The 23,240-nt window shown below is 37.6% G+C and overlaps 4 protein-coding genes across 8 annotated transcripts in view; 2 read left to right on the top strand and 2 right to left on the bottom strand.

Moving 5' to 3' along the window:
• The window catches only part of crocc (ciliary rootlet coiled-coil, rootletin), a 30,478-nt gene extending 26,926 nt beyond the window's left edge, over positions 1-3,552 (top strand). For all 4 annotated transcript variants that reach the window (XM_015376083.1, XM_015376082.1, XM_015376081.1 and 1 more), the window contains exon 37: positions 830-3,552. In XM_015376083.1, coding sequence (XP_015231569.1) covers positions 830-910 — 81 coding nt within the window. In that variant the 3' untranslated portion in view covers positions 911-3,552. The remainder of the gene's footprint in view (positions 1-829) is intronic.
• Positions 3,281-10,403, bottom strand: mfap2 (microfibrillar associated protein 2). Of its 2 annotated transcripts, none has more exons than XM_015376084.1 (9): positions 10,309-10,369; positions 8,962-9,023; positions 7,210-7,269; positions 6,909-6,932; positions 6,742-6,825; positions 6,620-6,661; positions 6,452-6,539; positions 5,069-5,142; positions 3,281-3,900 (listed from the first exon to the last, which is right to left on the bottom strand). In XM_015376084.1, exons 2-9 carry the CDS (start codon positions 8,990-8,992, stop codon positions 3,797-3,799), a joined length of 507 nt encoding a protein of 168 aa, XP_015231570.1. In that variant the 5' UTR covers positions 8,993-9,023; positions 10,309-10,369; the 3' UTR covers positions 3,281-3,796. The 2 variants fall into 2 exon arrangements, with proteins under 2 accessions (XP_015231570.1, XP_015231571.1); XM_015376085.1 differs by having other exon boundaries at positions 3,507-3,900; positions 7,210-7,266; positions 10,309-10,403.
• A 3,543-nt stretch (positions 10,404-13,946) lies between these two features.
• On the bottom strand, positions 13,947-18,864 carry LOC107085616 (succinate dehydrogenase [ubiquinone] iron-sulfur subunit, mitochondrial). The gene is made up of 8 exons (XM_015376060.1): positions 18,767-18,864; positions 17,299-17,432; positions 16,816-16,901; positions 16,577-16,713; positions 14,992-15,108; positions 14,822-14,923; positions 14,604-14,726; positions 13,947-14,453 (listed from the first exon to the last, which is right to left on the bottom strand). The coding sequence occupies exons 1-8, from the start codon at positions 18,836-18,838 to the stop codon at positions 14,373-14,375; spliced, it is 852 nt and encodes a 283-aa protein (XP_015231546.1). The 5' UTR covers positions 18,839-18,864; the 3' UTR covers positions 13,947-14,372.
• Positions 18,865-19,073: 209 nt separating this feature from the next.
• mrpl20 (mitochondrial ribosomal protein L20) lies at positions 19,074-22,545 on the top strand. The gene is made up of 4 exons (XM_015376039.1): positions 19,074-19,338; positions 19,509-19,619; positions 21,734-21,811; positions 21,904-22,545. The coding sequence occupies exons 1-4, from the start codon at positions 19,252-19,254 to the stop codon at positions 22,072-22,074; spliced, it is 447 nt and encodes a 148-aa protein (XP_015231525.1). The 5' UTR covers positions 19,074-19,251; the 3' UTR covers positions 22,075-22,545.
• Positions 22,546-23,240: the final 695 nt, after the last annotated feature.

Raw genomic sequence — 23,240 nt, 5'->3', positions numbered from 1 at the left:
GGCTGCAGTCCACCATTATAGTGGTTTTAAATGGCAGACTAGACCCTTTCAGGGGTTAAAGAACAGCAGCTGATTTATTTATGCTTTTTCAAAATCCTTTTTGGGGATTTTCAGTGACAAGTTATCAGAGAAATGTCAAACAGCAGCTGCTTCAGACAGTGCTACTTTTTTCGTTGCAAAAACAGCTTAAAAGCAAAGATGGCAGATGCCCAAAGTGCTAAACCAACTTCTTAACTCAGCTGATCTTTGTGATGATCATGTCAAAACTGTTCGAACACCCTTCAGTGTTCCTGTTTAGAAAACAATCTGATACAGTCCTGCTGTTTCCAGACTAATTTCTTCAAATCCAGAATCTAGGAGAAGCTCACATGATCCGAACACGCTAACAGAAATACAATCAATTATAATATTATTCAATAAAGGCAGGTATTGAAAAATAGGGATTTGTTGATGTTGGATATATCAAAGGGAAATTGTTATTTTCTAAGGCTTTTACTTAAACCTTCATCAGTTTGCATCATCATATACTGAGAATCTATATAAGTGTAGATTTACTTAACCTGGAATTTGGAGGAAAAAAATGGATGTATGTATGCTGAAGGGAATTTTATTTTTAAAATGAAGTTTGGTTATTTTGTTTTGTTGTTGTCTACCTTTTAATTTTCAAGAAATCTCAGTCCTGCTTTCTAGTCTTGTTTTCTAGTCTTGTTTAAAGGGTGTAACAGTTAGTAAGTTTTTATCCAGATGGACGATGGCTGGATTGCAGATTACATTCATCAGTTATTCACATACAGATCTAAAAAGCTTTCTCCTGTTGTCCTCTTGCCAGGTGTCCACTCTAAAGGAGCAGCTGCAGCAGGAGATAAAGAGACGGCAGCCCTCTCTCCCTCCGTCATTACTGACGAACTGAGACACAGCTAGAAGAAGATGAATCTAAACTCCAGTCAATCCTTACTCTAACTCTAAACACAACCTTTTGTTCAACAGTTATTTCTGAAGTGCTTGAATGATGTTTAAAACTGTAACTAACAAACAAATGAAGCACAAACACAAACAAGCGTTGCCTTAAAGCCACCAGCAAACCACTAACTACTTGTTAAACATCTGTGACATGTCCTGGCTGGATGCCGTCTTAAACTTTATGCTTTTTTACAAGAAAAACTAAAATCATTACAGAAATGATGCACTCACAAAGAAGAGAGAAAAATGTTGAAGGTTATTTACGACTATTAAAGAACAGAAAATATGGACATGGAAGCACCATTAAACTAACTGCACTGTTTTATCTCTAGGAGACAGATTGAACTAATCATCTAATGTTAGATAGACTAGATTTTATAACTGAAACACTGTTTTTTTTTTTGTTACATTAGATCTTGTTTAAATGAGTATAAATTATACAAATACAGCTTCTCTATGTATCGATGGTGAGAGGCTGAAGACAAACCGCAGCAGTCACATTTGTGCTGGAAATAAACATGAGACTCAGATTTATGAGAGAAAATATGTGTTGACTTGCTAGGCAGGGGAAGCAGCCATGTGGTGACTGTGGAGGAGCTGCATAAATGAACGGCTCAGCTGGAGGAATATGTTTACAGGGCAACTCTTTGTTGTGCACGACATAAATTTTGCCTTTATTTGAGAAAAGTGAGAAGAAAGGTGTTGTTAAAGGAGAAAGCTTACACTACATATTACCCTGAACACACTATGCCCTCTGCGTTGGCTGTATCATGCTGTGTGCATGAGAGATCCATACTTACAAATACGTACATCAAACACCTTACAGTATAATAGCGTATTATTAAAAAAATATAAAACCCTGTGCATGCACAAAAATTGAGCAATTATCCTAAAAGAATTGCAGCTGTGTCTCAGTTATTATCCAAGGGTCAACCTAATGTTCGGCCCACTTCTTGCTCACATTCGACCATAAAAGGTCCATCAAAAACACCATAGTCAAGTGAGCCAGCTGCACGATGTCATTTAATGGTCACCATTGCAACCACAGCTAAAGGGCCCTGTTTAACCCAGGAAGAAATAAGGAGTTAGTTAGTAAGATGAAGAGTTGGTTAAATATATACTTTCCCTCCTAATTTCCTGTTTCCAAAGTGTCCAGCAATGTTAAATCATCCATCGAACACCATATGCACAGGAGGTTTGGTGGTGTTTAAATGCAGCGTAGGTGAACCTCACGCTTTGTTACATTTATTTATTGCTCTGTGGTACGACTCACTCCTTTCATTGCTGGGTAGAGAAATGTAATTGTGAGGACACATTTAAAAATGTGCAGACTTTGATTATTTTATTGAGGTTGCTTTATGAACTAGCTTAAATAGATCTGATAAAGTCAATCTATGATTAAACTTTCATATGAAGTAGAATTCAGTGTCAGAGAAATAATGATGCAATCTGGCTTCAGTTCCCATCAGTCACCATCTGCCAATATAATTCTCTCCTCAACATGCACACGTGTTAGATAGGTCAGAGTTGGCAGAGATACTTTTTTATAGAGTATAGTTTTATGCTTAAGCAAAATGTATAAATGAAACCTTAAATCAGTGGTTCTTGAAATGTTGCTAACATGTACCCCCTTTGTAAATACTAGTTGTTGTTGTTTTTTTTTTGTCACTATGTTATAACGGTAAAACTGGTACAAAATCTATTAAACATTTTTTTAAAGAATTACAATTAAAAAAAGGTCTCTTGAATGCTGCAAAGTTGTAAAATATAGGTCTGCAAAAGTTGGGAGTTGGAAGAGACAAAGTCTGAGATTGATAGCCCGTAGCTCAAGATACAAAATGGCTGCCTCACATATTTATCCTCGTCATGGCAACAATTTAAAGCTGAGGTCTTTAACGTTAAGGACGTTAAAGACCTCAGAGATTTTGTCGCCAACTAAACTAATTTTTCTACTTATTTATGGATATGCTGCAGGTTAGTTTTCCATTGCTTGTCCTCGGGGTTTAAATTGAATGCTAATGTCTACAGATGTTGCTTTAAAGTTTCTATATTAAAGGTATTCTGGAGGATTTTCATGAATTTTTGAAAAGAATCGCCGTCTCCACTTTAAAAAAAATGCACATGCACAACCCTGTACCCGCTCCTGAGAGGCAACGCCATTTCACCTCGTGCAAAGGATACTATGTTCAGTTTGCTTATTCATAACACTAGCAGTGGCTCTAAACCCACTGCTGTTTCTTTTAACACAGATTTATAAGCAGAGGTTGAAATCAAAGCACACACTGAGCATCTGTAGTATAAACATTTATTTTTCAGTCTTTATAGTGACACTTTAACCAAGCAGTAGTACAGAGGTGGTGGTGGGATGCCCCTTTAAACCACTGATTGCTGTTGTGATGCTGAGCTCATGTTTCTCCACATGCCTCCTGATCTTCAGCTGAGAGGCTCAGCCGCTGCCCGCTTATGAGTCCTGTATGCTATCAGAGCTCTGATCATCTTAATGATGACTGCTTTTCAACAAAAGTACAAGAATATTTCAACAAACAAAAAAAAAAATGGGATTATTATGGCACAACATAAAAACAGAAAAAATAAGAATTAAAGGGATTTTCATGGTTTTATGTGCACCTCTAAAAGTTATAGCACCAGTGACTCAGATAATCGTCAGTGTTATTGATGATCCCTTATGGTAAAAACAGGACCTACTGGACAGACCTCTATAAAAAAAACAAAAAGAAAAACAAAAATATTAAAAGTGCTTTTCGCACAAAAGGATGGAGTCATCCGGATGAATGAGGAGAGTCAGTATCCCAGCAGGCAGCATTCCTGATCCAGATCAGCAGCCTCCGCAGCTTTTGCCACAGCTTCCTCCAATCGATGCACACTGACCGCTAAGCGCCATCACACCGCAGCGAGAGAACTGATCACGACACAGATCCGCTAGAAAAAGACACACAGTTTACCCTCTGATAGCAACCGTCTTTTACTTCCACTATAAAGAAGCTGCTAATATATTAGATTATTATGTTCTTATTTTTTAACTGTAGCTACATTGGCTTGATAATATTTTTTATTCTTTTTTATTAAAAAAAAATTTGCTGAATGAATTAATAAAAAATATCCCCATGCAAAGAGATCGATTGTTCTCCCAGTGTATGGATGGTATGGTTGTTTCCTGGTACCCATAGTCCAAAAACATAACTGTAAGGTTATTAATCTTTTCCTGGCTGTTTGTCCTGTGTGACTCTGTATCCAGGTAGGACTGTGATCTTCATCTATTTATTTTGATTATTTGGCAGGGACCATGTAAGAAAGCATTAAAGTAAATATGGATGCATGAAACATCAGCACTGACAAGGATGTTTGGTTTTCACTAAACATATCAGTATCAGTCTGAGAAGTAAAACTAAACATCTGATATTTATTTACATTTTGCCGCTTTATGTGTTGGTAGGGGTGGTGGGGGGGTTGGTCTTGTGACAATGGCAATGATGCAATGCAGGACTGTGGGTGTTTAACTGAAACAAAGATCAGCACTATGGTTTCTTTTCCATAGGGACTAAAGTGTTGGGAATTATATAGCACACATTATTGGTATATATTGAGAATCAGCAATATTAAAGGTATAGTTGAGGATTTTCACGAATTGTTGAAAAGACCCTCCCTCTCCACTTTAAAAATGAAAATGCACATGCACAACCCTGTACTCGCTCCCGAGAGGGAACGCCTATTAAATGCACATGATAGCATGCACGAGCCCATTTCTCCTCATGCACGAGCCCATTTCTCCTCATGCACGCTCTCTTTAAAAGTTACTGTTTGCATCTCCCATACAATGCTTACTTTCTAAAAGAAGATTTGCAATTTTTCCACTATGTCAGACTCACCACCGGTAAGTGAAAATGGGGGCGATCCTTACATAAACATATGACCAGAATGATTGACAATCGCGAGGACCACTTATTTTGATGATCCACCCGGAAAAAGAACATCCTCCACTAGACCTTTCATACTGGACATTGATATCAGCCCAAACTATGAAAGTGTTCGTATCTCATTATTGTGCATCTTGGGTTTGCTGTTGTGTAATATGCAGGTCTAAGCCCACCTCTGAGTAGCTCCTCATGTGCGCACACGGTCCTCATGCAGATCTCCTTGTTGATTACATAAACCCGTCGCAAACTGAACAAAAAGACAAGAGAGAAATCAGAATGTATTAAGAGAAACTAGCAGCACACACTGACAAACAGTACATGGTTTACAAAAAAAAGCCTTTAATCAACAGTTTTTTTTTTAATCTAGATTAACAAGGCAAGTTGATGTCTATGATTTACATCAACGCTTATACTCAAAATAACAGCGCTGTGTTTAAATAACAGAGGAAAGCTAAGCTTTACTCCACTTCCACATAAAATCCTTTGGGAATGCTGCACTTTTAAAATACAAATCTGCTTCTAAATCTCTGCATTTGTTTCAGAAACACCTTCCTTGGGATCAGGCTACATGTTTAGTTTTATTGGATTTGTTTTGGCAGGCTGGCCCACAACGTAAATCTTGCTGGTTTGAAAGCAATATGTTCCCTGGTGTGTTTGAGGTTGCTGTCTTATTAAAATGCCTATTTTAATGTTATTTCCATTTTGGCATAAAGCAACATCACCTCTCAAAGTATGTTAATGTATTCAGTAGATCCGATGTGTGGTAAACAGGCCTGAAACCACTTAGGGATTGTTTGCTAAGCAATCTGCGCATCAGAAAAATCAGCGATGCACAAAATGTTGCATTGTTTTCATTAGGCCACCAAATGTCTAACAATCCATTATCTATGTCCCTGCAGGGTTGCTAGGGATTAATGCTTATAGCCTGGCTTCATCTCAAAGCTTACAGCACTTATAGGAAACTGTAGACCCTCTTTGAGCTGGCTCCTGGTATCTTTACTCTTTTCTTCTGTCTCTTTTTTGGTTTCCAGTTTAACGTTTTAAGAGCATTTTAGCTGAGCAGCCCGTTTATTTCTGCGCTTTGACAGACTGAATGACCTCACCGTCTTTCAGTGTTATTCTGTTGGCCGTCTATCACTCTGCTACACAAGTAAACTATTTGTTTCATGGAACTATAGCGTTTATAGAAAATAATGACTAATCTGTTTAGTAATGCTGGACTGCTGTTATTTTGAGCACAGCTGCACATCATAAAAGCATGAACCCTCAGTCCTTACTGGCAGCAAAAAGATGAGGGAAAGGACTCTGAGGAATAAATATAAATAAACACAAATGTAATGTTAGGGGTGGATTTTCATGCATTATGTGTGTCTGATCTCTCCAAGCTGCTTAGGAAGACTGCAGCTAATATAGGTAAATGTTTTTATGATTTCCCAAAAATGTTAAAGTTGGTCAGGTCACATTAAGCTTCATTACATTTTGACTCTAGTGTGATCACAGTAATGTCTGTGTCTGTGGGATAGACCTCATATTTCTGAGGGCCATCTATCCTGTACCTGTAGAAGCAAAGGCTGTTCAGACACTGCTTGCATGGTTTGTGCACCGAGTAGAGTCTGGTGCAGGGATACTGCTCCTCTCTGCAGTCTGAGGATCAGAAAAGATAAAAATTGTTTTATTTCTGTCGCAATCAGGTGCCAGTCCTTCCTGCTCTGAAGCTTTCTCACCAAGAGGTCCAGGCTCAGTTGGCTCCGTCTCAAAGACCGGATCTGGAATCCAAAGAGAAAACTGGTTTTACACCAGAGAAACAGTCAGAAAAGCCTCACGGCAGAGGAACCTGCAGGTTTACCTAGCTTTTGCTGAACGACAGCAGGCTCGATTTGGACCTGCTGCTGGTAGGAGGATCCCGGAAAAGGGTCCCTATTTTGAGGTTCTGGTCCACAAAGTTAAATCAAATTACTTTTAATACTAAGACATTTATGAGCAAAAAACTGAAGAACATCGAGAGGAATTTACCTGGTGAATAATAATCATAGGACTCTGTGAATCAGGAGAGGGAAACATTTTGTGAGAAGGAAACCCAAAAAGAAACGTGATATGAATGCAAATGAAAGCAACCATGTGGTGAGGATGTATTCTATGACTTCATTTCCAGCACGTTTGCATTTTATATGTATGAAGAGTGAACTGAAAACAGCTGCTTTGTGGGTGGTAAACAGTGACAGGGAGGAGAAACCCTGGAGGCTCAATGAGACATCAGAGGGCAGCGAGGGATCAGGAACAGATGTGCAAGTCAATACTCTCTGAATGAACTCACCCAAGAAGCTACCCTGGCCCTGGTCCTGGTCCTGGTACTGGGCCTGAGCAAGCAGAACTGCTGCATACAGATAGAAAAAAAAAAAAAGAAAGCTGGGCAAAAGATATAAGGACTCGTTCTCCTTGTAATTTACCTTTTTAGACGTTTGTTTACAGCGTGCACTCTCCTGTAATTAGGCAGTTTCTAACTTTTTGATGATGCACAAAATGAGGTGGAAGACTTTAAACAAGTTGAACAATAATTGATTACATTTCAAGCAACACAGCTTATTGAATAAGAGACAGTTCAGGGACATGATTGGAAATAAACTGGGGATCCCATGGAGAGTGACTCTACCAGGAAACATACGGAGACAGCTTCACCATCCTGTAGGAACAGGACTAAAACTGACAACACTTTACTGTCCAGTTGACCTTTTTTTCTTAACTTTGACATAAACCCACTCTGTAGCAAACAAGGCAGAATCATGAGGTCAAATGTGGTCTTCAGGGTTTTCAAGGTCCACCGATGTATTAAAGGTGAGTGAAACTGCTTCATAAAAAATAAACTAAAACACTAGTAAGCTAATATTGCCTATTTTGTGCAATGTGTTACAATAAAAGAACTAAAATTAAAAGTTAAAAACTTTTCAAAAATGTATTAAGCAAAGTAAAATATTTAAAAAGCTAGGTTAAAAAGTGAAAAAAAAAATTTCAGTATCAGAATTAATGATTTTAATGAAGTTTCTATAGAAGCTCCATTGGGATTTTTTTTTTCAACCATTTTAAAGGAAATGACTGATTTTAGTAATTATATTGACTTTGATTTTTTTTCCATGAAAATCCTTTTTTTATGTTACAAAAGTTATAAGGTCTTGTTCTATCCTCCACTCTTGACTTTTGAATTTCAATGTATTTTACTGTGGTCTATAAAGGGTTAACTATTTCCAATGGTCAGGAAAATCACTGTAGGGCTCTCTGAAAAAACAAACTGTCCTCTATTTTCATCTCTTATTTTCTGTCACACGTAACTTTTTTTGAATCATCAAAATCATTTTAATTCAGACAAATATAAGCAAAGTAAATAGAAAACAGGTTTCAATAACTGGCCATTTGTATAAATAGTTAACCTGAAACTATAGCTTGGTGTGTTACCCTTCATGGCAGAAAGGATGTTTTATTTGTGTTGTTTTTAAATGTTTAGTGTATCACTTTAAAACCTTTTTGTTAGTTTTTAGCCTCTTAAATGTGGACTTGTCGTCACTTTGAGTACATTCACTCAGCTGCATGCCAAAATGCACCTAGATTAATACACAGCAGGACGGGCATTTTAGAGTGAAGCACCTTGTTCTGATGCACCAGGAGGAAGATTTCAGATAAAAAGAGCAGCCATGCCCCTATGATTTCTTGATTATCAACAGTAACAGGCCTGGGTGAGATGTGGGTTAAGGCAATTAAAATCCCCATTTAACATGAGGGGCAATGATAGTTTTACATAACTTGGTTTTAATTCCTTTTTATGAGTAAGTCTTGTTGTCTCTATTTTGTGTTGTTCGGATGTTTAATTTTGTATGAGGGTTTAAATTAGGGGTAACAAAAATACTTCTGTAGTGTCTTCTATAAATTACGCTCAGGAAACCTTTCTGCAAATCCAGGAAGAAAAGTCTGCAGATTTGTTTATCATTACCAGCTTGTTTTACCATTGTATTTTTTAAATCAACAAAATACATATAAAATGTGAAATGACTGAGTGCTGTCTGCCTGAGGTGGTTACCTGGCATGCAGATCAGTAGGAGGACTCTCATGGTCACTATGGGAGGTAGACTGACTACAACACTGTGGAGAAGAAGGAAACAAAACAGCATGAGGAGAAGAAAGTTTTCTTCCTGTCCCCTGAAATCTTTTCTCTTCTCTTTCTTCTCCCCTGCCCTCTGTCACCTTTCCAGCCCCCCCGCTGCTCTCTCCCCTCTGTGTGCCCTCCTTCAACCATCGTCCTCCCCTCACCGGCCTCACACCCACCGTAAGCAACAGACGCTGAAAAAACTTACAGTATGTTTCTTTTTTTTTTTTACTCTTTTCTTCCTGGCTGTAGCAGAGTGTCAAAGCTGCATTCCAAGAAAGGAAACAGAACCCCCCCCCCCATCTCACTGTGAGCTGTTCCCATCCCTCCCTCCCTCCTTCCTCTGTCTCTACATCCTTCATTTCCCTGTCACACTCACTGGTCATTTCCTCGAACCCTCCCCCCCTTGCTCTTTACTTTCTTCTTTCCTCCAACAAAATAAAAAAAAGAAAAAAACAGATCATGTGTGGAATCCAGCAGCTCCCTAGAAAGAGTACAGAAATATAAACCAGACTCTGTTCCATACATGAAACACTCTCCTCCTGATTTCCTAACAAAAAACTGCTTGGTGGAAAGTCTGGTTTTGTTCTCCTCGGCTGCAGGTCTGCACATTTAGCTGCAGTTATTCTCCATCCCACCCTCTGACTAAAACCCCAGGTTGCAGTAAATCTGTCTTTGTGCACCAGAATAACTCACAGAAACACAAACCCAGTAATTCTCCTGCAACACGATGGCTATCAGAAACCATATGTTCTCTCAGCCACATCTGGGAGCAATTAGACCCCCCTCCTTCCTACACTTTCGTCCTCCACTTTCAAGCTACAGAGACCTCCATTCCCCCCCTACCCTTCATCCTCTGCAAACTGAGGACAGCAACAGAAGATGCTAAGTGAGCATCTAGTGTTCAGAGCCCATTTATGATTATGAACATCAAGCATATTCAGTTTGCACGGTGCCCTCACTGACCCCCATGAGAGCAGTTTTTTTTAGTTTTTTCTCCACTACTCTGGCTCCTCCTTCTCCTCTGTGGTAAAAACACAACCCACATGTCCACTTTAAAAATGCATTAAATACAAAATAAAGCATGACCTGATTCAGTCTCTCTTAACCAAATGTTTTAAGCTTGTTAAATGATCTGCATGCACTCTCCACTTCATTATCTTATATCTCAGTGATGTGTCTAAAATCAGCTCCTTTAGACAAGTTTGTTTAATCAGAGTTGATCATGAAAGAGAAGCAGACACCAAGATGCATTCAACAGGTTTAACCCCGCTTTCTTACCTAACTCTGGTTCACTTATCTTCTACCTCTGCCGGTGCTGATGCCTCCTGTGAAAGCAGGAGGATCCTGCAGCTCCACATTGTACCACCCCACATAGGCAATCTCCTCCTCCTCCTGCAGCTCCCACCCCTCAGTCCAAGTCCACACTCCACTTCCAGACGGCTGATACTTATTCTAATTTAAATTAGTTGATGAGGGACACAAAATGAACACAACCTGACAAACTAAAGGACCATAAAGGTATCCAAAGTTAACTGTGGAGTATTGTAGAGAATGGATCATTGAGGCTCACCTTCCCTCCATCCAGGACCTGTGCAGGCCCAGGGTCAGAAAACATCTCTCTGCAGACCTCACACATCCTGGACAGAAAACGTTTAACTTCCACCATTAAGGCTGCAGAGTGCCGTTTACCTAAACCAACTGCCGGTTTCCAATGCTCAAATTGATTCCTTATTCATTCCTGCTGCCACTAGACTCTATAATACTGCACTATAACCACAATAACTCCTGTAACAACCACTATGCAACTATATTAGAGTTTTTTTATTGACTGTGCAATATTTTGTGCAATATGCTGACTGTGCAATATATATAATAATAATAATAATAATAATGCATTTTATTTGTATTGCACTCCACATTTCAACAAAATCTCAAAGTGCTACAAAATTCATAGTTAAAACAAAACCGTACAATAAAAACAGCATACATAGTTAAAACGAGACATTACAANTTGGTGTGGGGTGCCAATGAGAATGGCTTCTGTTTTGTTGCTGTTGAGCTGTAGAAAGTTTTTAGCCATCCATGTCTTTATCTCCCCCAGGCAGCAGTGAAAAGCAGATGGCAGAACTGTGGGAGAAGTGGAGTCCATTTTTATGTACAACTGTGTGTCATCTGCATAACAATGAAAAGAGATATGAATATAATAGTCATACCACTACCTCCCCGTTGTTCCTTACCTACTAGACTTTAATGTAAAAGTCAATCCACCTGTATATAAGCCATCCTGATTGTACATATGTCACCTCAAATCTCTGTGTTACTCCCTTGTATTTTTTTATTTCTTATTTTTATTTTTCTATTTATTTTTATTTTATTTCTATTTATTTCTATTCCTAATGCACCTTTTCCTCCTTGTTTGCACCTTCTTTCTCCGCTTTCTCCGCTGTGAGATCAATAAAGCTAATCTAATCTAATCTAATTAGCGATAATTCAGCCATGCCTCCCTCTTATGTAAGAACTTTTTAAATTTTTTTTTTTTTATTGAAATTTCCTAAACTTTCCTTTTTGATAAAGCTTATAGTTAGCTATCTCCATAGTTATGCTGCTATAGGCTTAGACTTCTGGAGGACATAGGGACTGTCGGTCTGTTTTTCCAGTGTAGTCCTGTTTCTCTGACTGTGACTGGCTGGATGTGCTCTCTTCATCCTCTGACATAGGAGTTTGCCTGGAGCTTGTCTGCCTGGCTATATGTTTCCTGGACAGAGCCGCCTTTTACAGTTGCTTTTTGTATCTCTGCTTCTGTCTCCTTGAACCCCAGTCGGCCTCAGCAGATGGCCACTCACACTGTGCCTGGTTTTACTGGAGGTTTCTTCCTGTTAAAAGGGAGTTTTTCCTCTCCACTGTCACTACAAACATGCTTAGTGTGAGGGGTTGCATCCGAGTCAATGAGTCGATTCAATCAACTGGTTTTACTTAGATATAAAATTTTGAATCAATTTGACTGTATGATCCGGATGAACTGTAAAGTGCCTTGAGATGACATGTGTTGTGAATTGGAGCTATAGAAATAAACTGAATTGAATTGAAAATTGTCTTCATTGAGAACAAAGTGGAGATGAAGTAAAACGTCCTTAAAAGTAGAAACCACAGAAGTCTTATCAAAGAAAATGATATTGAGCAATTCAATTCAAAACTTAAACAACTTATATTGATTCAAGTGTATTTTAACATTTTGTGGGTATGGCTTAAGCCTAGTGTTACATCCCAAAGATGGATCATTTTGTTTTTTGCACGTTGCTCTGTTTTATGCTCTGCCTCCAAGAATGGATGCTGCTTTTTGAGTCTCAGGGATCACCTGCATACTATTTAAGGCCTGTGAAGCTGTACTTCAGGGCCTCTGGGCCATTTATCCCCCAGACACCTCTGTTGCTGTTGTAGCATCTAATGGGCTGTTAATTTTCTGCCATGTAAAACTGTACAAGTGATTTTTGTAGGGGAGAGCTGCCTTGAGTTTTAGTTTGGTAAGGCAAATTTTCTTTGTCCCTTATAACTCCTATAGGCCAGGCCAGTGGACGTGACCCTAGTAAAATTAGTAATTTTATTTAATAAGACCAATATAAGAATGAATCCAAAGACTTTAAAGCATAAACTTATGGCCCCAAACATATAAGAAAAAATAAAAGGGGGAAGACTACTGGCTGATGGGAAGATAAGACTATGTCGTGTCATCCCAGAAAAAGCTGGTCATTTGTTTAGAGCAGGTCTGCAAGAAAATTAATAAAAGGTTTAGTGGAAGGTAAGCCGATGTTGGAAGTTCATTAAAAACACATTTGGTGGAGCCAGAGCTTCAAGAGAAACGATGTAAAGATAAATCCATGATCCCAAAGATAGAGTTTAACTCTGCTACAGCATTGTGAATATCCATCAACCTACATGGCATACATGACTAAACAATTGATAATATGCACTAGGAAATGTGCTGTGGTTGGTACATCTGCTCGACACAAAGATTAAGAAGTGCAGGAATTTCATCTGGTCCTGTTTCCAAAGTGATTGCTCATGAAAAACCTGGAAATGGGGACATTCAGAAAAACAAAAAGGCACCATTAAAGAGGTTCCTAAAGTTAGAGTAGGACCCCACTGTGGGGTAGAAGTTGGGGCCTGAAAGGACTGCAGCTCCCCCATGTGGAAGCAATATGTAAAAATAAACTTTCTAGCCAAAACCAAAGATGGCAAACCAAGTGTTCATCTGCAGCAGTGTTAAAAAGGACAGTATAAACTTTTTTCTGTTGGAAGGTAGAAGTTGCGGTACGGTTAACCTTTATGCTTTTTGGATTAAGTAATATTTATTCAGGTTACAAGCCTTTATTACCCCTTTTTCATACATTTTAGGAGACACCAGGTCAAGAAACACTTGTTGCAAAGTCATTTAACAAAACTGTTGTTCTCTAAATACACTTTCTCAGAAGCACTAAAAGTGTGCTGAAGCACCTAGAATTTGAACAACTAATCCTTATCCTACAAAGGCATAATATCAGATCAATTACATTGTTCTTTGAATATTATCATCAGGTCATTTTTTTCTCTCTTTTGTTTATTTGTATTGTTACATCTCCTGTTTTGGCATCAAATGGAAAGCAAAGAAAGAACGTTTTCTCACAGTGAAACCTGTCCTGTTTAGTCAGTAGATTCACACAAAATTAACTTAATCGGGTTTAGATTTCCTTGATTAAAAACTACTGAACAAAAATACAGAAAACCGTTTAACATTTAAATTTGTTTTTTTTTTTTCCATGCAGGAGGAGTGCCACATTTCTAAAAGAAAAGATTTGGTTTGGAAATGTATTAAGAGCTCAGCACTGACTAATGTTTGGTTTTTAAAATGTTTTAGTAGAAAAACGACAAAACACTAAAGATCCAAGTTGCTGCAACACAAAAGATTTATTGTCTATCAAAAACAAGGAGCGCTGTTGTCATGGAGGGGTCATATGTACTGTATGCCTTTCATTAAAGTGCAATATCAAAAACCAAAAACTGAAGGAGGAAAAAGCCTCAGTTCTCCCACTTTAATGTGAAGCTTAATATTTTGCATGTACACAAACATCCACAGAGTAGAGTTGGAGACAAAATCATCTTTTAGGACTCAGTTAAACACTCTCTCCAGCATTAATACTGGAATTGTGCGTTTGTGTAACACCAAGTCCTCCAGCCACACACGCCTCTCTAGTACAGAAATACGCAGCGGCATGTGAGATCCCTGATGGTCAGGCCCCTATCAGACCTTAAAGAGCGCTTTATGATCAATAATTTAATAATCAAGTTGTAAAAAAGGATGGCAGACATCAGACTGCTGCGGCCTTCCTCTCCTTGTATGTGGCCATCATCTTCTTGATCTCAGCGATGGCTTTTCCTGGGTTTAGGCCCTGCCGATGAAAACAGAGTAAATAACCGTCAGATTTACTGAGAAGAGGAATCCATAATCTATCAATTACCCTTTTGAACTTTTAACAGTTCCTTGCTAAATCACCTAAAATCAAAACTAAACGTGATGCAGTGATCCAGAAACAGCTTACTTTTGGGCAGGTCTTGGTGCAGTTCATGATGGTGTGGCAGCGGTAGAGGGAGAAAGGATCCTGCAGCTTGGACAGACGCTCCTCTGTGAACTCGTCTCTCGAGTCTATCATCCAACGGTACGCCTGATATAAAAACGCATACAGGTTTTGCAATCGAGGTGTTTTCATAAGCTGTGTAAGATAAAAAAAAATAAATAAAAAAAACTTCAAAAACATACCTGCATGAGCACTGCCGGCCCAAGGTATTTGTCTCCGTTCCACCAGTAGCTCGGACAGCTCGTACTGCAGCAGGCGCACAGGATGCATTCATACAAGCCGTCCTGCAGCACAAACAGAAATGTTGAACCAGTACTGGAAATCCTTTCCTGAACTGAAGGTGATGCTTTACCAGTTTTTGTCTGTCCTCCATAGACTGCAAGTACTGCTCCTTTCCCTCCTTCGACTCGTCCCTCTTCTTTAGGTACGGCTCGATGGACTTGTACTGGGCATAGAAGTTACTCATGTCCTGCAAACGGAACAGAAAGGTTCAGTGAAACAATCTGATGACTGATAGAACTTTGGCAGCCTGGGTCCAATTCATTTCATTTATACAAACTGCACTCTAAAAAAAAAAAAAAAAGAAAAGTTGGCAGAACTCAAAATCTTAAGGCAACAAACTTCAACAAATATTTAAGTTCAGGACTTATTTCATTATTTCTGTTATCCTTTTAACTTTATCAAACTTGAATTTTATGTCATTGTAACTTGAAATGCATATTATTTTCTAACTTGTGTAAAAGTAGTGGTGACTTAAAAAAGGTAATTATTTAACTAATATTATATTTCTTACTAAAAAAACAAAAAAAAAAAAAAAAAAAATCTTTTTTTTTTTATTTAGAGCTTTTTGTCTCTTGGTGGGGAAATTTGTCATCTACATTTTTGCCAAATCCTTTTTTGTTACAGGAATAGAAACGTCAGTTTTAAACCTGCAACCTATGCAATTGATGAAAGTAGAAAATGCTGTGCTGATCTGATATTAATATTGTTCCAATATTAATATCAGATATTGGTCCGATTTAGCCAAAAAACAACTTTCGGAGTACATCTGCCGCTATTTATATTCTCGTATATACTAATGCTGATAGAAACTCTCTGCTCCTGTAACTAATTGGTTAATATTACATGGGCCAATTGTTCTTGTCTTTTGTTGTTGACTTTGTTCCTCTGTTTTTAATCAAGCCTTTTTCTAATATTCTACAGTACAAAATAAGTAATAAATATGCATAAAGATTTGTGCTAATATATCGGGTCAATATCAGCATCGCTTCGTTCTCAAAGATGCAATATTGGTATCGTATAGGAAAGGAAAAAGTTGTAATGAAACAACCCCACTTACTAACCTGTAGGCCTCTTCAAATTTTTTGATTACTGGTATCTCAACTATAGGTCAACTTGAAAGTTAAAAAATTATTAAATACGGCTTTATTTACAGACAATGTTATTCTAAATTTGCAAAATCTTTAGCGTCAAAATATCGTTAAAAATAAACATTAAAAGATCATTGAGTCTAACTCAATAAGCAATTCCAAAAGTTGGTTAGTTTTACAGCAAAAACGTGAATGTTTGCAGAACTTTTACCTTTTTGGAATAATTAGTAACTCACTGGATAAAGATTAAAGATTACAACTACCTTGTTTTCTTTTTTAACCGACTGCAAATATTGTCCCTTTATATAACACTTTGTTTTTCAGGTTTACAAAACAAAAAACTAGTTTTCCAGCTAAAAAAAAAGGAAGTATTTTTTTCTTTTTACAGTGTGTATCGGTTGAGAACCCTTAACATTATGAAGCAGCCACTGCTTTTAAGTGTTTTCTTTAAAACACTAGAAAAATATTAACCTAGCTAAACCCAGGAAGAAAAGACAACTGTAGCCGTTCATCTTGTCTGGGTTCAAAAAAAAAAAAAACAAAAAAAAAAACAGTATTTCTACTTACTGGTACCAGGTCCTTGACCACATACATGTGGGGGAGTGGGTAGATCTTGGTGGGCTTGCTGAGGTTGGAGTCAATCTTGTTGAGGCAGGCAAGTGTGTTTCCTCCGTTTATGTTCATTGCACAGGATCCACAAATACCTGATTTATAATAAAACAATATTTTTTCCCAATGGATGTTTAAAGCAATCATGAAACAAAATGCAGCAAGGAAAATACCTAGAGAAGAAATGAATGTTTTACCTTCTCTACAGGAGCGGCGGAAGGTCAGAGTGGAATCCATCTCGTTTTTGATCTTGATGAGAGCATCGAGAACCATTGGGCCGCAGCTGGATAAAGACATGTCAGCTCGTTTTCATTGAGTTTAAGGATTTTGTTCATCAGTAAAACTGTAGTTTATACGACACGCTGCTCTTAAAAAAATAAAGGTATATATTTCAGGAGCAAGAAAAACACTTTTATAAACAAGCAACAGACAAATTCTGACGCAGAGGACTGAGACAGTAAAAAATACACAAATTGATGTTCAAAAGTCAGAAAAATGTAATGACACCCTTTAAAATGTTTACTTCTACTTTTCTAAGACATTTAAAAAAAAAACTAAGAATACATCACATTTATTGGTGTTTAAACATGTATCTGTTTTTTTTAAATGATCTCAGAAGCCCCCACATGCTGTTATCATCTAGGTTTCCTTAGATCAGAGGAAAAGGATGAAGGATTTACGTGTTGAGGTCGATTTCATAGGTCTGCATGCGAGGCTTGTCTCCAGGTGTGTCTGGATCCCATCTGTATACTTGGAACTTCTTTATTCTAGGCTGAACTGCTGGAGCTGCTGCCGTCTGGGCATACCGCACTGCCTGGAAATACATAAATAGAGAAATACATTTAAAAAGTCACAACACGTAGTCTTTCTTGAAGAAAAAAAATCCACACAAAAATATATTTGAACATGTATTATTTGGATCCTCCTAGACATAGATCTCATCTCTACTAGTTTATTTGGTGTCACTAGCAAAGCCACTAAAAAGCAGTGTTGACATTAACTGTGTGTAATTTTCTTTAACAATACATTTACCCCTGGACCAGAGCTTCTATGTTTGCTTTCTCAAATATGTAGTCAGTCCCAGCAGACTGATGTCATCAATAAACCGGATTCTGCTGGAACCCTCTGTTTGGTAAAAGGTAAATTGTTTCTTTCCACTGTCGCCACATGCTTACTCAGTATTAGGAACAGCAACAAAGTGAATACCCCAATGCTTTGAACAAATTGTCGCTATGAGTCAATTTAATGGATAGTATAACTAGAAGTTAAATACAAATTTGATTCAATTAAACACGAGTCTGTTGGAATGATTATAATATGGATTGAATTAATGACATTTTTTTAGTTATGTATAAAGCTGAATTAAGACAATAGATAATTGGAATATGAAAACCATTAAAGTCAATTTGGCATCACTTTTCACTTTTAAGACAAAAAATTTTTTATTTTTATGCAATATTATTTTAATTATTGGAGACTTCTTTATTAACAAGTGCAGGTTCTATAAAGTTTCTCCAAATCTCTAAGCATTCCAGAATATTAAAAGTTTTCATACCTCAGTTAAGTTACTAAAAAATGAATAAAGCCTTTAAGTTTTCAGCTTTGATAGCAGTATACTTTAGCTAAAACCTTGTGTTGCTTGTTTTATTTTCTTTTTCTTCTTTTTGATTCTTCGAATTGACTGTTTAAGTTTATATTGGTTTTGTTTTCAATTGTACTTTTTGGAATTTTATTTTAAATTTGTTAATAAAAAGACAATAAAAAAAAAGCTTCTTTATACAGGTATTTAGCCTGCTAGCTTATAATGGATTGTAAGGCTATAGCTCGCATTATTGTAAGCTAACAGGTTAAGGACGTGGACAAAGAAGTTAGATTTAAGTTTCAGCGATTTTTGAGATTATTTGGTTTTCTTATAGAAAGTAAATTTACTTAAATCGATGTATAAAACATGCCTATACAACATGTTTAAAGCAGTTAGCAAGATCTCCTCAAAAGTCTCTTGCTAACTGCTAATCTAAACAATATAGCCGGAGCATTAGCAGGTAGAAGGTGTTACGCTACTTTGGTTAACAATTAGGTAAAATAAGTGATTATTTTTCTACAATAATGAGTGAAAGTATATGTTTCACCCGCCTGCTGACAGCTTACCAGCGGTCCAGCAGGGGACCGGAAAGCCAAGACCCCACAGCGGCTCAAGGACGAGAAGCTAGCAACCGACATTTTTTTCTCTGACCTCTACCGGCGGCTAAGCAGCAGCTAATGCGCCTGCGTCAGAAACTACTACAGGAGCGCCTGTTTTGTTTACCTCTGCGTCCCGGTTTATTTATTTACAGGGTAATCATTGGATTGGAACTAAAATACTCAAGTTTCGATTGTGTCGCGTTATGTATTTTCTTTTCTTTCGTGATTGAAGTTCTTTTTAAATAATAATAAAAAAAACTCTTAAACGAACATCTCTCCTTTGCTTTAGCTGCTTTAAAAACAAGCACACCACCAGCACCACGTGAACCCGCCGTGGTGCTGCCTCTTATTGAACTCGAAACTGTACTCAGGTGGGGTGAGAGTTTAGGTCATTTCAGTGATGTTTTTTATTTAATAATCAAGGAAAACGAACCGGCTGTTGGAAGAACATAATGGTATTTTTAACGCTGTCCTGCTGGATCCGCAACCGTGGACCAGACCGATTCTGGAAAGTGCAAGAACTCCTTAAACATGCTCGGGTGAGGCTCAGACTATTTCCTGGAGCTGTGACAATAAAAATATCTAATTCCGACTTTAATTATATGTACAATTCTCAGGTTATCCTTTCAAATGACTGTAAATAGGTCGCTGAGCTTAGGAGGACTGAACTAACACATGTTAACGTTTTTTTCGTTGTTTTGTCCCCCAGCACTTCAGAGGCAGGAAGAACCGCTGCTACAAACTGGCAGTGCTGGCTGTCAGGAGGGCTCTGGTCTATTCCACTAAAGCTCGGAGGTTTAAGAAGCACAACATGAGGAGGGTGAGACACAAACATGCAAGCCAAGGTCAAAATGCTCGTTTTAGGGCTAAACAGTTAAACAGTTGAGTCAGCAAAATTCAATGTAGTCACTTAAAGAAAACTAAAGTTGCACTGTTTGATTTATTTTGTTGTAAAATGTTAATAAAGTGAAAATCTCCTCCTTAAAATACACATATTCCTCTGTTAAAATCACATAAGCAACCAGAGTTTATTTGAGTGCTTTTTATTTATTTGTTTTTTTTATTTAGGAAATTTATCTTATACATGTCTTTCTATGTATTTTTTTTATAGCTGCCACAGCATAATTGCTTTAATTCTTGCAAAATAATTTTGTTGCAATCTTTTAATTTCTGAGACTAGGAAATCTTTTGCTGTCCTGAACAAAATGCACAATTATCACCATCTTCTCAGCAAGAACCCAGGGATGCCAGTGGGGATACTTCTCATTAACAGTCATAAAAAAACAAACAATCAAACACATGGTGCTTTTGAGGTCAACCCAATCTCCTTCTTCCTTTAGGTGACCCATAGAAAAGAGGCATCTAAATTTTTTCTATGTTGGAATTTCTGGAAAAATATTGGCAACAACAAAACCTAGATAGTCACTTTAAAAAGTGGATCAGGTCAGGCTGCGATGAAGATATTTTTTATTCAGTCATCTTTAACCATCAATCTGAAGAAAAAAGACTATTAATATCAAACAGTATCAGATAATTGAGAGAAAAATACTGAGAATAAGAAGTTGTTGAGGTTTGCTAAAGTAGCTCAACAGGATTTCTGTGGGTCATTAAATATCATTAAAGGTCATTAAATAATCTTTTTAATGCCTGAATCGGAATTAAAATTCATAAAATTTGATTATTTTGGCATTTAAAATGCTCTAGTTGAAAAAAAAAATGTTTATAAAACAATTTATTAAACGATATATATATATATATATATATATACAAACATATCACAATTTAATGTTTGGAAAAGAAGTTCGAGGCGGAGAGAAAGCTAGAGAATGTGAAAATGCTAGTTTCAGCAAAAGTGGCAGGAAATCGAGGATTTGCAGCCTGCTGACGGTAAAGTTAAAGAAGGAATTTGCCGTGTATATATGACAGTCATGGGTACTTGTTGATGGCATTAAAATTATTTCTAAGAACATTAAAAAGCATAAAATTAGAGTTGCTCATTCTTGTATAAACCCTGTTCAAGTATGCATTGCCACTGCATTATCCACTCACGCAAGCATTCAAGATGATAGCAAAACCACCTAATAAGCATTTAAACATTGCTACTAAAGGTTAAACTATAAAACAACCAACCATTGTTGTCATAGCTGTTAACCACCGGGATCACACTCCATGAAAGAATCTGTTAAGAAGATCTTGAAGGCCATAGTCATTAGAGTCCACACTAGTCCTGCTACAAATAAAGTTGTATCAATTTTTAACTAAAAGTTTTTCATAATTTATGTTTAGAATTTATGTTGGAACCTGTGAAAAGTTAAATTTTCACCATTGTCTAGTGATGGTGAGATTAGGCATTGAACCATTTGGCCAAATTGCTTCAATGATCCCCACAGTTCATGATGCTCTATGTGAACATGTCACCACCTACTGGTGGAGTGCAGAACTACCGTTAGTAATACAATCTGTGATTTATTTTGCAATTGTTCTTTTTTCTTTTTTCGTTTTTTTTCTTGCACGTCCTGAACCACTTCCCGAAGCGGTCATGTGGTATCAAAGGTAGCGAGTCTTCGGATGTCATAAATTTTGGCCCCTCCTCTAAATGAATCACGCCTTGACATGTGCTTTGTGGAAACGCCCCCTCCATTATTCAACACATGCCTCAAAGCCTCGGCTCGTCTTATAACATCACTACCATAGTCTTTACTAATGGTATTTTATTAGGGCAACTCTTGCACCTTTTTGTGATTTAATCATTCTAAATATTCAGTAGATCAGAAATAGTCTTGATGAAAATGTAAAAAAAAACCCAACTAAGTTGTGTCATAATGTTTCTCGATCTATATTCCCCTAATTGTGTTAGTCTTATGGTCATTCACTTGCCATACAGTTTTGTACGAATACTTTTGTAAATAATGCTAATATATTCCTTTTTGTCAGCTGTGGATCAGCCGCATTGCAGCAGGAACACGAGAGCACGGCATGAAGTATCCCGTCCTCATACACAACCTCACCAAGGTTTGTTGAATTGTTACTCCCCTGTCTGCAGCAGTCCCAGTGATGTTCCTGCACACACACTTTACTATGCTTCTTTTTTTTTTTTTCTACAGTGCAGTGTTCAGCTTAACCGCCGTGTAATCAGCGACCTGGCCATCACTGAGCCTCGGACTTTCCTGTCGCTGGCCAAACTGGCTCGAGCTCGTCAGCAGGAGGGTTTCCAGGCGGCGCTGGGAGATGGAAAAGAGCCTCCTGGCGTCCTCTCCAGGGTCATGCTGCAGTAGAAGACTGGATTCAGGAGGCAGATCTCCTGCATTGACTATGTTGTTCACAGGCATCAACTTGTCATTTCATTGATATACGTTACATATTAAATATTCAGATTTTTCTCATCGAAGGCAGGCTAAAGAGAGGACTCCCTGTATGTATAAAATGTCTTGCGTGTTGTTGATAATCTGATCAATGATGTTGGATTGATATTTCTGGTATAAAGGGACACTTTCGCACACTACCTGTGTCATTTATAAGCAATGCATTGTAGATATGGAAGAAAATGCATGTTCGGAAGAATCCTGTTGTTCGTCATAGGGAGGAGTTAGATTATGTTCCTGAAGGAAACTTATCACATACAGACATCAAGTAATCCATCTATTCCAAAACATGCAGTTCATTTCTTACTGAACAATATCTTCAGGCATATCTGGCTTTACAACTGTAAGCTGTAAGCTCTGATTTGATGCTTCTGTGGAGTTTGTTAATTTGTAAATAAATGTTTTATTTCTTATGGTGAGGAAGTGTTGTTATTGAATGTTTTGAGATTAACTGTTATTTTGAATGCTAAGATAGGATTCTGAAAAGATATTTAGAGAGAACGATTGGAACCCCAGCTTTCAGCCTTTTTGTTTATACATCTGGATAGCCGCTATCTGTTGGCTTCATCTCACCCTGCCATTAGAAAAGTCCTCTGTCACAGCATCCAGCTACATATTCCCCACATTCACAAGGTTTCCAAGTCGCTCCAATTTCCGCCTCCACACTCCTTAAATCCAATATTCCTCTGTGATGAACAAAAAACCCATAGTCTTACCTCTCTGCCTGTGTACAAATCCAATTCTCACCTCTGCAACCTCCAGCTCTGTTCCCCATTTTTCTTTTTATTAATGTCACCATCTTAACAATGAACATCCATTTAAAATAGGCAGTGTCTGATTCTAGGTAAAATTTACCAAATAAACCAATGAAACAAACATTGAGGTATTAGTTCATCTTTTGTTACATTAAGTGAGGCAGAACCAAGGATACCAACTGTGGCTCTGGAGACCCCAGATTTAGCAGATTAAAGCGTAGGGGTGCACTATTTCCTTAATTTTGGGAGATTGGCCGATACTCAAAACCGATCTTAATCACCAATCTTCTCTACCTCTACTGCAGTCTAATCATCAGCTACAAT

This window comes from Cyprinodon variegatus, unplaced genomic scaffold (genome assembly GCF_000732505.1).
Source record: "Cyprinodon variegatus isolate N-32 unplaced genomic scaffold, C_variegatus-1.0 Scaffold129, whole genome shotgun sequence".
Classification (NCBI taxonomy): Eukaryota; Metazoa; Chordata; class Actinopteri; order Cyprinodontiformes; family Cyprinodontidae; genus Cyprinodon; species Cyprinodon variegatus.
This window is presented reverse-complemented; position numbering and strand designations above follow the sequence as displayed.

What these genes read in the sequence shown, in the direction of transcription:
- mfap2 (XM_015376084.1), bottom strand. Translation starts at nt 8,992, where the DNA reads ATGAGAGTCCTCCTACTGATCTGCATGCCAG. An exon ending in GGGCCAGGGTAGCTTCTTGG is followed by an intron (nt 6,933 to 7,209) that starts GTGAGTTCATTC and finishes CCTGATTCACAG; the next exon opens with AGTCCTATGATTATTATTCA. An exon ending in AACTGAGCCTGGACCTCTTG is followed by an intron (nt 6,540 to 6,619) that starts GTGAGAAAGCTT and finishes TCTGATCCTCAG; the next exon opens with ACTGCAGAGAGGAGCAGTAT.
- LOC107085616 (XM_015376060.1), bottom strand. Translation starts at nt 18,838, where the DNA reads ATGTCGGTTGCTAGCTTCTCGTCCTTGAGCCGCTGTGGGGTCTTGGCT. An exon ending in GGTCCCCTGCTGGACCGCTG is followed by an intron (nt 17,433 to 18,766) that starts GTAAGCTGTCAG and finishes ATGTATTTCCAG; the next exon opens with GCAGTGCGGTATGCCCAGAC. An exon ending in TGGTCAAGGACCTGGTACCA is followed by an intron (nt 15,109 to 16,576) that starts GTAAGTAGAAAT and finishes TTCCGTTTGCAG; the next exon opens with GACATGAGTAACTTCTATGC.
- mrpl20 (XM_015376039.1), top strand. Translation starts at nt 19,252, where the DNA reads ATGGTATTTTTAACGCTGTCCTGCTGGATCCGCAACCGTGGACCAGAC. An exon ending in AACTCCTTAAACATGCTCGG is followed by an intron (nt 19,339 to 19,508) that starts GTGAGGCTCAGA and finishes TTTGTCCCCCAG; the next exon opens with CACTTCAGAGGCAGGAAGAA. An exon ending in AGAAGCACAACATGAGGAGG is followed by an intron (nt 19,620 to 21,733) that starts GTGAGACACAAA and finishes CCTTTTTGTCAG; the next exon opens with CTGTGGATCAGCCGCATTGC.